At 38.4% G+C, this 13,620-nt stretch overlaps 1 protein-coding gene across 9 annotated transcripts in view; it reads left to right on the forward strand.

The window, feature by feature from the left end:
• The window catches only part of TCF12 (transcription factor 12), a 161,481-nt gene that overhangs the window by 111,781 nt on the left and 36,080 nt on the right, over positions 1-13,620 (forward strand). Inside the window, exon 1 of one of the 9 annotated variants that reach the window (XM_069025999.1) lies at positions 9,829-10,008. The exons of 6 other annotated variants lie outside the window; for them this stretch is intronic. In XM_069025999.1, the coding sequence (XP_068882100.1) occupies positions 9,886-10,008 (123 nt within the window). In that variant the 5' untranslated portion in view covers positions 9,829-9,885. Of the gene's footprint in view, positions 1-9,828; positions 10,009-13,620 lie in introns of those variants that run through there. 2 more of the 9 variants (XM_069025997.1, XM_069025998.1) reach the window with 2 other exon arrangements.

Raw genomic sequence — 13,620 nt, forward strand, 5'->3', positions numbered from 1 at the left:
TATTACTGTAATTCTAGGCAGTAATAAAGCTTACGCTACATGTTTAATATTTAGTAGCATCCGCCAGGTAAAGAGATCATTTTGGAGAATGAAAGACTTCTCTCATTTCTCTTTCCAGGATTTAATTTTAACAAGCAATATTTTTCAAATGGTTTTCATTTAATTCTTCTTCTGTAAGAGTGGAGACAATAAAATGCTTATAGATTTTTATTTGTATTAACATTGTACCAATCTGTGCAATTAAGTGCAGTTACTGTGAATAATCAATGATTGCAATGCTGCAGGTTTTAAGCACCGTTTCTCTGTATTTTAATGCTTTCACTGCTGAATAGAGCCTTGAAGTGACACATTACCAAAAAATCCAAAAAATTATATGAGATACTGTAATTGTGGAAGATGAGACAAAACTAAATTTCACTGAGCATCATAAGAAATTTAAATTGAGTAGATCATTATGTAAGTGTAGTCTTTATTTTAAATATACCTCCATAAGAAGTGCGAATGTGTTGTGGGAAAGATAAAAGTTGCTGTAGCTAGTAGATAGTGCAGAAAAGTTTAATTATAATATGAAAAGTCAGAGGAAAGATGATACTTAATTTTGTTACACAAATCTGTATTTTTTTAGTTTTTCAGCTTCTGAAATACTGGTTTCTGCAATGTTTTTGTTAGCATACGGCTGCCATGTCAACGGATACTCAGCAGTAATTTAATTTCCTAGATAACTGTAATTTAATAACAGTCTTTTAAGTAATAATGATTCAAAAAACCCCAAACAACCCTTCCTCTAGTTTGTTTCCTTTTCTCTTGGTTTTGTATGGTACTTTCTGAAATTACTTGTTTTGAAGTTTATCTTTTTAAACGTGTTCTTATCAGGGCCTAAAATAAAAACAGTTACAGATAAAAGTACTGGTGAATTGTTTGGCTTCTTTCTGGAATGCATCTCAATCTGAATATGTCCTCTTACTGTAAAAATTAAATGTTCCAGGCAAATGCATTTTTAAGTTTTTGTGTTGTAACTTGTTAAGTGGTGACTCACTGCTCAAAACATTTTGAATGTTGACATGTAAGCATTTATGTTAAACTACAATGACTAAATTTAAAGCACTCTGAGGAGGATAGAAGTTTTGAAAATCTATTTTTTTTCAATCCAGGTTTGAGGGAACAGCAAGATTATGATATGCTGTTTATATTATAAGGAGGGGGAATACTGTTCAATGAGTTACATTATCTTCAGAGATTGAACACTTGTATTTCTGAGAATTTTTCTGATTTTAGGAATTAACTAAGCCGGATGCTAATAATATCATGTGACTTGAAACCAGTGTAACTCCTTGGCCCAGAAGAGTCAGGGCTTCTGGAGAGCTGCTCAGGCTGCAGAGGGAGAAGACAGACAAGTGAGGCTCACTCAGAAATGCCCAGGGAGATTGTCATCCAAAAACGGATGGGCTGTGAGCAGAAATGTACTATTTACATGTGGAGTCAGGAAATATTTCAAAATAACATTTGTTACTAGTACCATAATAATCAGTGGCTATCACGAGGTCATAATTCTAAGAAAAATAGTGTGAATATCTATCATCATTCTTGTGCTATTTAATTAGTGTCATATCAGAGAAATAACTGGAATACATTGTATCTGTTGATTTTTGTTACAGAAAATGAGTTGTGACATATAGACACAAATGTCTGTTTTGTTTTCTGTGTCGTTTCTAAAAAGTGTTTTGAGTATTTTAGGCTTTCCATAGTACCTGAAATGATCAGCGAATATTAAACATTAGATAACATTTAATAAGAGATTGTCAAATTAATATTTTCTGGTAGCAGGGATTTCTTTCTAAATTCAAACTTCTATTTTTCAATACATATAAGACAATTTGTAGTTTCATTATAAAGGGGTTCCTCACATATCACCCTCTATAGTATGTGTATAGTCCATGGGTGCTAATTTCTTGCAATAATTATTTATGATACAAAAATATAGCAAACTTGGTTTGCATGCATAGAACTACCACCCATTTAAGGTGCTTTTCTTTCTGTTTTCCTTTTAAGACCAAGCTTCTAGAGATGTTTCAAAACATGTAACATAAAGATACTAATGGTACAAGAAGAAAAATAATAGGTGTTACTCCCTTCTGTGCTCTCTCCTTCCTCCACCCCTCCTAAAGGATAAAAGGAGATTATTTGAAAAGGTAGAATGGGAAGTATCTTCTGAAAGATTACCTAAAACCCAGTTTTTGAGAGGTGAATGTTTAGACTGTATTAGATATAACATTCACCACACTGAGTGGACTCTCTCAATATTAGCAATTTCCATGTGTATTGAAGTAGCCTTGTGTAAAGCAACACCATTGGAATACTTTTATGAAGTCTATGGATCTGAATCAAAACTTTGGAGCATCCTGGGTGGATATTTGGTGTGATGTTGAACTGACTGTGATGCTGTGTTTAACTGGCTTTCTAGGGAGACTTTTTTTGGTAAGATTTTTTTTCCCCACTGTCCACAAATGGTGCCCAAATGTAAAAAGCAGGATTTAGTTAGTTCAGATCTGTTCTGAATCGCCTTGCACAGTCAAGTCATACATTCAACTGTCACTTGTCTTTAATAGCTAGAGCTCTCAAAGACAGCAGTAGCTCTCCTGACCCCTCTCTTCTGCTCCTGTGCTGTGTTTTAGAAAGCAATTTTAAATAACAAAACTGAGTAAATAAATCCTTATGGATAATGCAACACAGAACTTGCGATTTCTTCCTCATGACACAGTCTTCCATCTTCTTCTGCTTTATGCTCATTCTTTGCTCACTTGATTTATGGGATGAAGTTTTTAGGGACTTGCTAAATACTGCTTTTTAAGCACTGTGTTCATCTATGAACCTGAACAAAATGCAAATGTATAAAACATCCAACTCCTAAATTATGTTACAAACCAAGTAAAAATGTTTGAGATTTCATGTGTAATAAGAAAAAGGTCTGGTTTTTTGGTTAGATTATTGTAGGGTTTTTTTTTCAACATGGCCTTTATTTGAAATCTGTCTGAAAACCGCAGTAACCTCAGATTATAGCATCCCACCTGCTCTTTGTTACATGAGAACATTTAGCTGTCATTAAACAACCAGGCAGCCCATTGCACAGTCCTGCTGTGAGAGTTCAGCTCGAGTTCTCACTGAATTAGGGTGAAGATACTTGAGCAACCCTCTCTTAAAAGCTTTTTAAAAAAATTGCAATCAGATCATTTTTCCAAACTAACTGTCCTGTTGTCTGACTGTGGTGAACTAATGTGAGGTTGCTTAATTGAGAGATCTTCTCTGAAAATCCTGCATATACATGCATCCATGATGGATATATAATGATGTCAAATAATTTCTCTGTGTTTGGATTTACTGGAGATACTTTATTTTTGAAGTTTTCACAACATATCAAAATGAGTGTGTTAGATGCTCTTAGAGTGTAGATTTGCATAAAAGAACCTTAAATTTTGTGCATAGTTAGAAAAACTGTTACTAAAAAAAATACTGAATTGCAGTTCATGTTATTTAGGGAGAAGTTACATGGAATTTCTGCAACCTCTGCTTTACCTCAAAGATGAATGTGTCCATTACCACAAATTGGTGTGGTGTTTAATAACAATAGATAAGGATACAGGCTTTTCTGAAGACTATTTCTTATTATCTTTTTCATGATAATACTTGTGGCTTTGGTGGGAAGATTTTTATAATGCTTGAAGTCAGCTAGGAAAGTAGTGAGGAACGTTGTGTTGCTGAACTTTCATGGGCTGTTGAAGTGAGTGGTTTCCCTTCGCTTGCTTGCTCAGCCCAAATGTGGGGCAGGTTGCTTTGCCTGTGACCTGGTCATTTGGCAGAAATGGGCAATACAAAAACAAAACAAATGCTTTTTCGAAAGAATGGTACTGCAATTAAAGCACTGCATAATCTTTAAGTAAAATTTCAGATGTAGATGTGTCTTTACACAATGAAGCAAAGAAATTGAATTAAATTACCTCCTGGTTTAGTGCCACAGTTTCTTGTGGCATCAGGTTTAATAAAGCAAGCAAGTTGTTCAGTCTTGGAGATGTCGTTGTGGGATTTCATTCCATTTACACTGGTAGCCAGGATTAGTTGTTAGTGTTCTTTCTTTCTGCGAGGTACAGGTGGATTCCTGACTGTGGATGACAGAAGGATTGCCCGTTTGGCTTTTGATAGCTCTCGGCTTGACTTGCAGAGCACTTTTGCCAAGCAGCGAGTTGCAGTACAGAAGAAGGCGAGGGACGCAAGATCTGTGCCGAGGCACAGTTAGCTCTCTGCGTTTTGACTCGCCATGTTCCGAAGCTTCCCTGACAGGGAATTATTTACCGAATCCTGGCAGCGCGGGCGGGCCGCGCGCAGGTCGTGCCTCCGGAGCCCCCTGCAGGCCGAGGGCAGAAGCGCAGCGCCCCGGCGGGGCGGGGGATCCCCGCTCCGGGCCCGGGCCGGGCCGGCAGAGGGACCCCGCAGGCTCCGCGCCAGCGCTCACAGAAACTTGCTTGGCCGTCTTGAGTTGAGGGGAAGGGGTCTGTAGCTCAGGTACTCTTCTGCGGGTTTCAGTAACAGCCTTGCTAATTTACGTCAGGGTTTAAAACTCTTTTAAGGTCTCTATAGGTTTCTAGATTGGGTAGGTTTTTAGCACATTTTGTGATGATTATCTGGCTTCTGATTGGATGATTTATTGCCTCAGGATAATAAACATGTTTGTTTACTCTTTAATGCAGATTTGGCTAGTTAAGACCTTCCTAAAGAGACTTTCAAACTGTAAGCACTTTATATTTCCAGCAAAATAATAGAACTTCCTGAATTTGAGCAATATCCTATCAAAGTTATACTTGAATGGTTTCAAAACAAATTTTAAAACTTCCTCTAAGAAATTATTTTGTGATTGATTCTGAAAAATGGGATATACAGCACTTTTTTCTCATTCTTCCTATTCCAATAAAATATTTGTGTAATAACTTAAATATCTCATGAAATTGGATAAATTCAACTTGAACATTGAATAAATTCATTATTATTTGGAGAACTACTGAAAAAGAAAAGTCCTAGCTGCAGTTTCCTATTAAAAAAAGAGTTGATTTTTTTTACCCATACCTGCCAGAGGTAACAGGAGTATTCTGCAGAAAAAAAAGAGCCCAAATCAACAACAAAAACCCCAACAGCCATCCCTCAACCTTGTAGTACTGCAAGGTAAAAGTAGTGGATAGCAATTAATATCCATTTAATTAGTATTTGCTATCTATTCTCTATCCCTTCAAACTCTTTCCCTGGTTATAGTAACATGAATGTTAAATGTGCAGTTAAAGACAAACATTTTGAAGAGGAAAACCACCAAACTATTTTAGCTCTTGTGTCAATTAGTAAATTAATTTTGGTTGAAACATCTTCCTTTGGATATTGGCGGGAAGGATTGCCTATAAAATTTAGTCTACTGAGTTATTTTAAATTGCCTTCCATACAGCTCATCTGCTTCATCTCTGCTGAGCAGCATGCTTAGTGGTTGGTTAACACAGAAGGCTAGCCTTCCAGGATTTTAAAGTAAATTAACATTTAGTTAGCTGATGAATTACATGGAGGACAGTATAATAAGCATTATGTTTTCCCCTGAAAACAGCCAGGTTTCTTTCTTACGGCTTGAAATCTTGTCTATTCTGACAGCTACATTATGCAGCATATTCAATGCCTCCCGTTAGCAATGGTCCTCACTCTGGCTTTGCTACAGTTAATCATCATAAATGTTTGGCTTTAAAATAAGTTATATTGAGAGTCCTAATATGTATAGATTTTTTTTTTCTGAATTTTTGCTGGACAAACAGCTCAAAATTACTATGTATATTTTAGTTAGCAACAGGTTGTTCTGTATCAGTTGGAGTCTGTCTCTCCTGTTCAGGTTCTAGTTTTCTTAGAACTGATAAGAACTTTATCACTTGTGAAACTTCTGTTCCTCTGTTGAATGTGGTTGAAATTGATAAGAAGTTCCAGCCTTGGACAGTGTGGGGTGGAAAGGAGGGAGTTCTAGGGCAGTTGCCTTTACCTTATTTCCAAAGCAAGAAGGTTAGCCTAGCCCCTAAGAAATTAATGGAAATTGGTAAGAGCAAAAGATCTGGTTTCCCCCTGGAAAGCAGGCTTGGGCTCTCACCATGTTACTGGCTTTTTCCAACAAGACTGAAGCTAACTCTCCACAAGGAGACACTTGATACTTGGGTTTACACACCACAGTTGCTTTTGTTGGTGAAAGAGGAGCTTTAATTTCTAGTTGCACATAATCTAAAAAGATTTGGTGCTTTTTGTGTTAAAATAGACACATTTAAAATAACAAAACTGTGATAAAAGGCATTAACCTTTTTAAAGCATTTTGATATTTCAGTTTTGTGGAATATGTTTGACTAGAGAATGGCTCTCATCTGTTGAGACAGTTCCATAACTATCTTTCATAACATTCAGTGATCTGCAGAAATTATGTTTATTTTTTATAAATTCAGATGATGAATTACATATGCTCTATTGTGTATTTGCTTTGTGGCTCTGACAAGTTGAACAAAAAATTATTTCACGTGGAAGTTTGTTTTCAGGGAGAACATGTGGTTCATTCACAAAATCTCTTAGTGTTAAAATCATCTTTGAAAACATTCTCTTACAGGTAGCTTTGTTTATTTTTAGGTCAGTATTTCACTCTGCATCAGCTTTCATAATCTCTTTACATACTTTAGGAACAGGCAGTTTATTGTTTTTGACATACACTACAGGGTCATGAGTGGAAACAATTCAGGCTACAAAGTGCGTGTCAGTTCAGTGCTCCTCTGCTGACGGCATGTCTGTCTGAAATCAAGTTTAAAAAATTGGCCCTGTCTCCAGCTGACTTGTTTTGTCAGGCTGAGTCATAAGATTAACCCTTGACTTGTCACCAAGGAAAAATGGAGTAAACAAGTGTACCCTGTACAGTATCGCTGATCCAGCTATGATTCATTTCACTGTAACATGATTCTCTTAAGAAAACAAATTTCAGAGCAGCTGTTGCTTGGCTTAAATGAGGATTAGAAAAATTGCAACCACAAAACAAAAACTTGCTTTGTAGCTTTTGGAATAGTTATCTGGTAGTAGTTCCTGCAGATACTGAGTTATTGCTAACAACATAGCATTTTTTTTTTCAGCAGTCTCTCAAATTCTTCCATTTTAGGTTCATATTTTATCCTGGGGAAAGTAAACTTCTGTGATTTAAAGTCTGATATGCTGGTGGAATTATGGCCTGATCCTGTAAGGTGAATCAATGCAACAAATGTGAGAAGTAAATGTAGAGCAGATACAGTGGTATGTTTCAAGCATTGGGCACTCAAGATTTTATTCCCAATGATGTAACTGAGTGTAGGACAAATAATTTCCTTTTTGGTAAAATGCAATTGTTATCCTTTTGATTTGTGGGGAAGGAACTCGGGAGCAAATTCATTTAGTGACTCATTATGGAGGGACCAGTTTGTCTACAAACAGACGTTTGCAGTGGCGTTCCTCAGTTTTATTGATCATATTGTTGCTTTTGTCTTACCCATGTGCTGGTGAACAAGGTTAATGATTTACTTCTACTGATAAATGTTAATAGTGTTAGTAAACATTACTAGTTAATATTACCTATGTATTTTTTGTTACATTGCTCTGTACATGTATAGAGCAGCTGTACACAGAGCAGCCCCCCCCCCCACCAATGCTACACAGTCAGGTTTTTCTGCTTGATGTTTTAAACATTTTTCCAATTGCTTATATATAGGTAGATAATGTTTATTATTTGAGAGGGGGCTTTATCATGCTCTTCATCCCTAATACAACTATTTTGAAAACTGGACGTGTGCATGGAGGTGCAGTAGCAATTACAACTATGTTGGTGGTAGTCTTTACTTCAAAGAACTGACTGCAGTTACCCTGGAAGTACTTCTAATGTTTCAAAAGTTTGCATGCTAATTTTTTTTTTCTTTAAAGGGTTCCCTTACTACTACAAGTCTATAAGCTGAAAGCACCTTCTCCAGTGTTTAAGGTTTTTTCTAAGTTGTACATTAGACTGAAGAAGTGTTTTTAATCTAGTGTGCTATGACAAGTAGCACATGCAAAGATCTGAAGATCTTTTAGCATGTCTCATCTGTAGAGTCCTGCACATTAGTGAGAAGCTTTAAGGAATGGCATTGTTAGCTGCAAATCAAAGCTTCTTACTGACTCTCTGGGGACTGAAATGGGTCTTTGTGGTCCCTAGGGAAGAAGGAAGCCGCCAGTCACTCTGCAGGCCTGGCAATTTAATAGTCTGCAGTATAGTGATGTTCTTTTTTGCAGCTGCTGCTGCTCCGCCTTTTGTATTGGAGAGGAGTTCGGTTCAGATATCATTAGCTTTGCTGCATAGTTAAACAGTTCTGGATGTGTAGTTTGACTTGCAGTAAAAATGCAAGTGTTCTTCAGCAGATGGAAACTTCAGGGTGTATTTGCCAACATACTCTGAGCACGGTAGTCTAATTGACTGGAAGGGTTCACTGAAAAAGCATTTGAAGCTTGAGATGTGAATATTTTTTGTCAGTGTGTGTATATTCTGTATATTTATAGACACTACAGTAGTTATATCCTGAGATAATGGACATTATACAGAGATTTTTATCTGATTGTAGAATTCAGCTGCAGTCAGTTTATCACCCTTGTGGATCTTTTTAGTTCAGAGGGTTTCGCTGACGCACGAGGTGCTTGGCTGCTTGGCGGAATGAACCAGACTTCTGCAACTTGCTTTCTCTCCCTGTAAATGGCTGAACTGAACTTTATCCATTTTTTTCCTTATCCTGAAATATTTTCCTGCTTTTGTCAGGAGGAAGGCAGGGAGAATTCACAGCATTGGCAGTAGACACAACTAGAGGTGGAGAAACGTGGTTGTGTGTTAACCTTTTTTCTCCTGGATTGAAGTCGCTATCTGACTTAGCAGAAGCTCAGTTAATAACCAGCTGTGTTCATTTGTAGAAAATTTAAAAATGTACGTCTCATTAAGAGTTAATGTTAGTTAATGCCACTGCTCAGTGAAGAAAGCAAAAAAGACCTACCAGGCATTGATAGTGTGCAAATATTGAGGGATCTTTGTGCTGGAAGTTGCAGTCTGTTTGCTGTATTGAATAGTTCACGTTTTTGTGATGTGCCGAAGTTGTTGGGGTCCTCTCTCCTTCTCTGCCCTGCCTCATATTCATACAAAAATGTATTAGACAGTATAAAGAGACCCTGGACTTGTGCTTCCAAGAGAATCCTTCCTTATAGTTTGTATACCCCACCTTAAAGATGAATTTTGGGTGATTCCATAAAGTGAATATATATATATATTTTTTTTTTTTCTTTTTTTAATTTTTTTCTTTTTAAAGCCAAGCACCTTGTGCAGGTGTTGTCTGTGTCAGGGTCGGTCACTCCCTGCCCCAGGCTGCCATGCTCGGAGGTGCTCGGGTGCGCTGGGTGCTCGGGCTCTCCCATGGGACTTGCTCCCAGCAGCTCCCCGCGCCTTTGGGAAGCGTTTGCCAAAGTTGGAAGCAACTTTAGGCAGAGCCAGATGGCCGTGTGGCTGGAGCTGCATCGAGCAGCGTCTGCAAGGCCACAAGTGCTCTAATTTAATTAAAACAAAAAGCAGACGATTATCTCAGGGCTCAGGACGTGCCCATGTGCGGGTTCCCTACGGCTCCCGCCGCGCTGGGCTGTGTGTGCCGAGCCCTCGGCGCCCACGGGCCCGTGCGCGCCTCCTCCCGGGGCCGGGGCGCGGAGCGGGGGCTGGCGCGCCCCCCGCGCCCAACCCCCGCGCCGGCCGGAGATGGTTCAGTCCTGCTTTGCATAAGCCGCCTTTGAGCACTCCATGTGCGCGGCGGCGGGTGGATGCCGTGGGGAGCGGGAGGCGGCGCGCTGAGCCCGGCCCGCGCCAGCCGCGCCATGTACTGCGCCTACCCCGTGCCCGGCGTGGGCAGCAGCTCCCTCATGTACTACTACAACGGCAAGACGGTGAGCGGGCCGCCTTTGTCCGGGGCCGCCGGGCCGGGCTCACGCAAGTTCTCCGCGCCGGGGCCCCGCCAGCCCGGCTGCGCTGGGGCTGGGGCGGGAGCTCAGCGGGGGGCGCACGGCGGGTCGGGCTGTGAGGGGACCGGGCTGTGCGGGGACCGGGCTGGGGCTCGGGGCCGCTTTGTGTGACGGGGGACGGGCGGCCGCGCAGGACCCGCCGAAGTTTGTGTTCCTGCGCGCCCGCCGCTTTTCTTTAGGGTTTGTAGGTTTGGCTGGGGTTATTTTGGGTTTGTTTTTAAGCAGTGCCCTCCCCAAGGGCTGCAGGGCTGCCCTGTGCAGCGCTCCGCAGCCCCCCGGCCCCGGCGGCCCGAGCCCCGGCCAGCGCCGCGCACCGGGCCGGCCGCCAGCGCTGCCCTGCCCGCGCCGGGCGCTCGCGGTGGGAGTTCGGAATCATCAAATGTTCCTGCAAACACGGAAGGGGGGTGGGCGGAAAAAGCAGATTCCGCAGGGAGAAAAAAGAAAACCAAAACCAAACCTCTGTGGATTTAACTTTGTGGAAATTGAGCTGAATATTTCTGTTTCGTGGTTGATACTAATAATTTTTAAATTAGAACACCAGTTCTGATTTTTGTGTGTAAAAATTAGCATAAGATGGTAAATTTAACACTGTGTGTTTCTTCCAGTCTGTTTATGTTGTATGTGATTTTGGCTTTCTTCTGTTATAAAAATAGTGATAAGTAGGAAAAGGGGAGATGCTGATACTGACCTTTTTTGTGGCTTTTTGTTTTGTTTTGTTTTTTTATTGCTGGTCCACCTCCTGTGGGCCTGTGTGAGTTTGCTTTCATTAGTAAACTTTTTTTTGCCATGATTTTTGCTCAATGGTGATTAAATTGTGGATCTTTATATTCATAAAGGACGCTGTGTATGAGCTTCTTGAATAACAGCAAAAACACTGGAGGAGAGGTTGGGGAATGAGTAAAATCGCTTGGTCTCTATTTCATTTCCTTTGGTATAAATGCCAGCTGTCTTTCAAATATGAAATGATTTTTCTTTCATGTCTGCTCCTAGGCTAAAACAATCTGTTTGAAGTTTTATGTGAAGATATATATAAGACTTAAGTAAAATTAACTATACAATACCCCTGAAGCAAAGGGAATATAACTTGCATGGAGTTTTGATTTTATTCTTTCTAGAGCACAGATCACTCTATTACAACATTTCTCTTTGTTCTTGTAGCAGGAAAAAAGGCTTTGATCTTATTAAGTATTTCCAGGCATATAGTAGATGGAAGTGCTGGTACTGTAGGAGGGCATGGCTTGAAAATTGATAGCATGTGCCTGTTATGGGTCAGAGGTGACCTTTATGAGCTTGAAAACTTAGTAAATAGATGACAAATCATATGATCATCCTATATCATGTTGCCCAAGGTTTTATTTAATTTTTTTTTTAAAACATCTTAGTAACTTTTACCACTGTTTCTCCTAGGAATACTGCAAGTTGGCCTAAATGACTAATTTAAATATACATAAGGAGGTTATGTGAAGTTGTGGGATTGGTTTTTGTGTTAGTTTTTGAAGCACACCTCTTGGTGTGTATGCCAAATCTTTGTATGTACCTTTCTGCAGTGACAGTACAGTACATACCCTAATTTTGATGTCTTAATGCTTTTATTTGTATTGTTTGATAAATTAGGAGTTGATAGTTTGAACCTCATTGTTCAAGTTGGAGATTTTTATTTAGATAATCGTATTAGATTTTTGATGTTATACCTGCTAATGTATATAAAATTTGATTTGTATACTCACAAAATAAGTGAGAAATCACGTATAGAAAATGTAGTTTAAACTTTTTAATAAAAATGTTTTGTTCTTTTCAACTTTTTAATTTGTAAGCCAAAACAAAGCTTAATACTCTGCTGAAAACCGAGTGTCTGAGCACCGTGATAGATGGTTTGGTGTGGACTGGCAAATATATTAAAAGCATGAAATATAAATCAGGGGGTTTTACTATTAGAAGTTGTTCAATTTTTGTAATTTGTGTGTTTTAGGAAGGACTCATGGAAGTGAAAAGTAGTGGTTTAATACAAGTCCCTTACTAAAGAGTAAAATTTTACTGTTATGTGTAATAGGTGCTATAGGAAAAAAATACATATTTCAAGAATCTCCTTCAAATCAAAAAGAAAAAAGACCTTATCTGTTTCAAAAAGAAAATGAAGCACTTGCTCTGCACTAGATGTAGCCTGTTTTTTTTTTCTTTTTTTTTTCTTGTTCTTCACCTGTTGGCATATAAAAAATACTCTTCAGTTTAAGAAAAGCTTACAACATTTTCATAGAGAGCTTTTGGGAAAAAAAATTACAACTATACTTAAAGATTTTTTCTATCCATAAAGTTTTATCTTCTCTTCCATTTTAGAGCCATGCTGCAGAACCCCCCAAAAATCAAAATACTTAATCTCCACTAAAAATAAAGCTGCAAAAATACTTAGGTAGAGATAATAGCACAAATGTAAATGATACCTTTTTGTATTTTTTTTTTTAATTAATGTGTAATTAAGCAAACGTCTTCATTCACTGTAGCCTTTTCATTTAGATTTCAGGGAATGCAACAGTACTGAAATAATTTTTAATAGAAGTTTGATGCCATCTTTGTGCTTACCGAGTAAAATAGATTTGCATGATTTCCACTGTTTTCAGTTCACCTACAAGTATAGAAATAAATTAGTTATTTTCTAAATGTAGTGTAGAATTATTTTAATATAGATGGGAATACAGTAACTGTCAGTTATCACCAAAATAAATAATTTTTGAAAAAATACTGATGATATTTTTTTATATCACCTATTACTGCTACTTCATATAAGAACAGATTTGTGAATATATTAACTTTATTGTTTTATTTTGTGCATTTTATTGGATGATTTAATATACCTGTCTATGTACAAGTATTTTTTATTATTGAATAAATATTTGTTTTTCTTATCATAGGCTTAGATTGAGCCCTTCTCCAAGGTGGAGAAGCTGCATCTTTTATGGTAGATTTCTACAATGCCTATTTTAAAAGGACAAAAAAAAAGTCAGGAGATATAAGTATAATGCTTTCTGATTTGTGTGTTGATGAACTAGCTTATACTCGGATTTTTTTTTTTTTGAGAAAATACTTTTTTCTTTGAGAATTTTGAGAGTGTAAAAAGTTTTTTATAAACATGTTGCTGATGGGCACATGTGTATAGATGAACAAATACACACAGGTGTGAGAATAGCTGTGTATATTTGGGGATTTTTTAGTGCAGCAAATGCCTGCCTGGCAGCCGTCACTCTCGACGTTGGAGCAGAGCAAAACATGTTAATAATCCTGCGTGATGCTCAGATGACACGACAGCATGCCTTGCTGTGCCTGTTATGCAATAAATAATGTACTTAGGCTTCTAACATCCATGTAAAATGTTTTCACTTTGTAAATTTTGGAGCAACCAGGTGCTAAGATTCAATTTTGCTTTTATTAGTACTGGGCCAGGTAGTACACAGGGAGGAAGGTACAATTAGAGCTGTTCTGTACCATATGCTGCCCACAGCAACTTACACAAGGTCAAAGCTAACATTTGTGAGTCAGGACAAA

The sequence above is a fragment of the Aphelocoma coerulescens genome, chromosome 10, assembly GCF_041296385.1.
Source record: "Aphelocoma coerulescens isolate FSJ_1873_10779 chromosome 10, UR_Acoe_1.0, whole genome shotgun sequence".
NCBI classification, from domain to species: domain Eukaryota; kingdom Metazoa; phylum Chordata; class Aves; order Passeriformes; family Corvidae; genus Aphelocoma; species Aphelocoma coerulescens.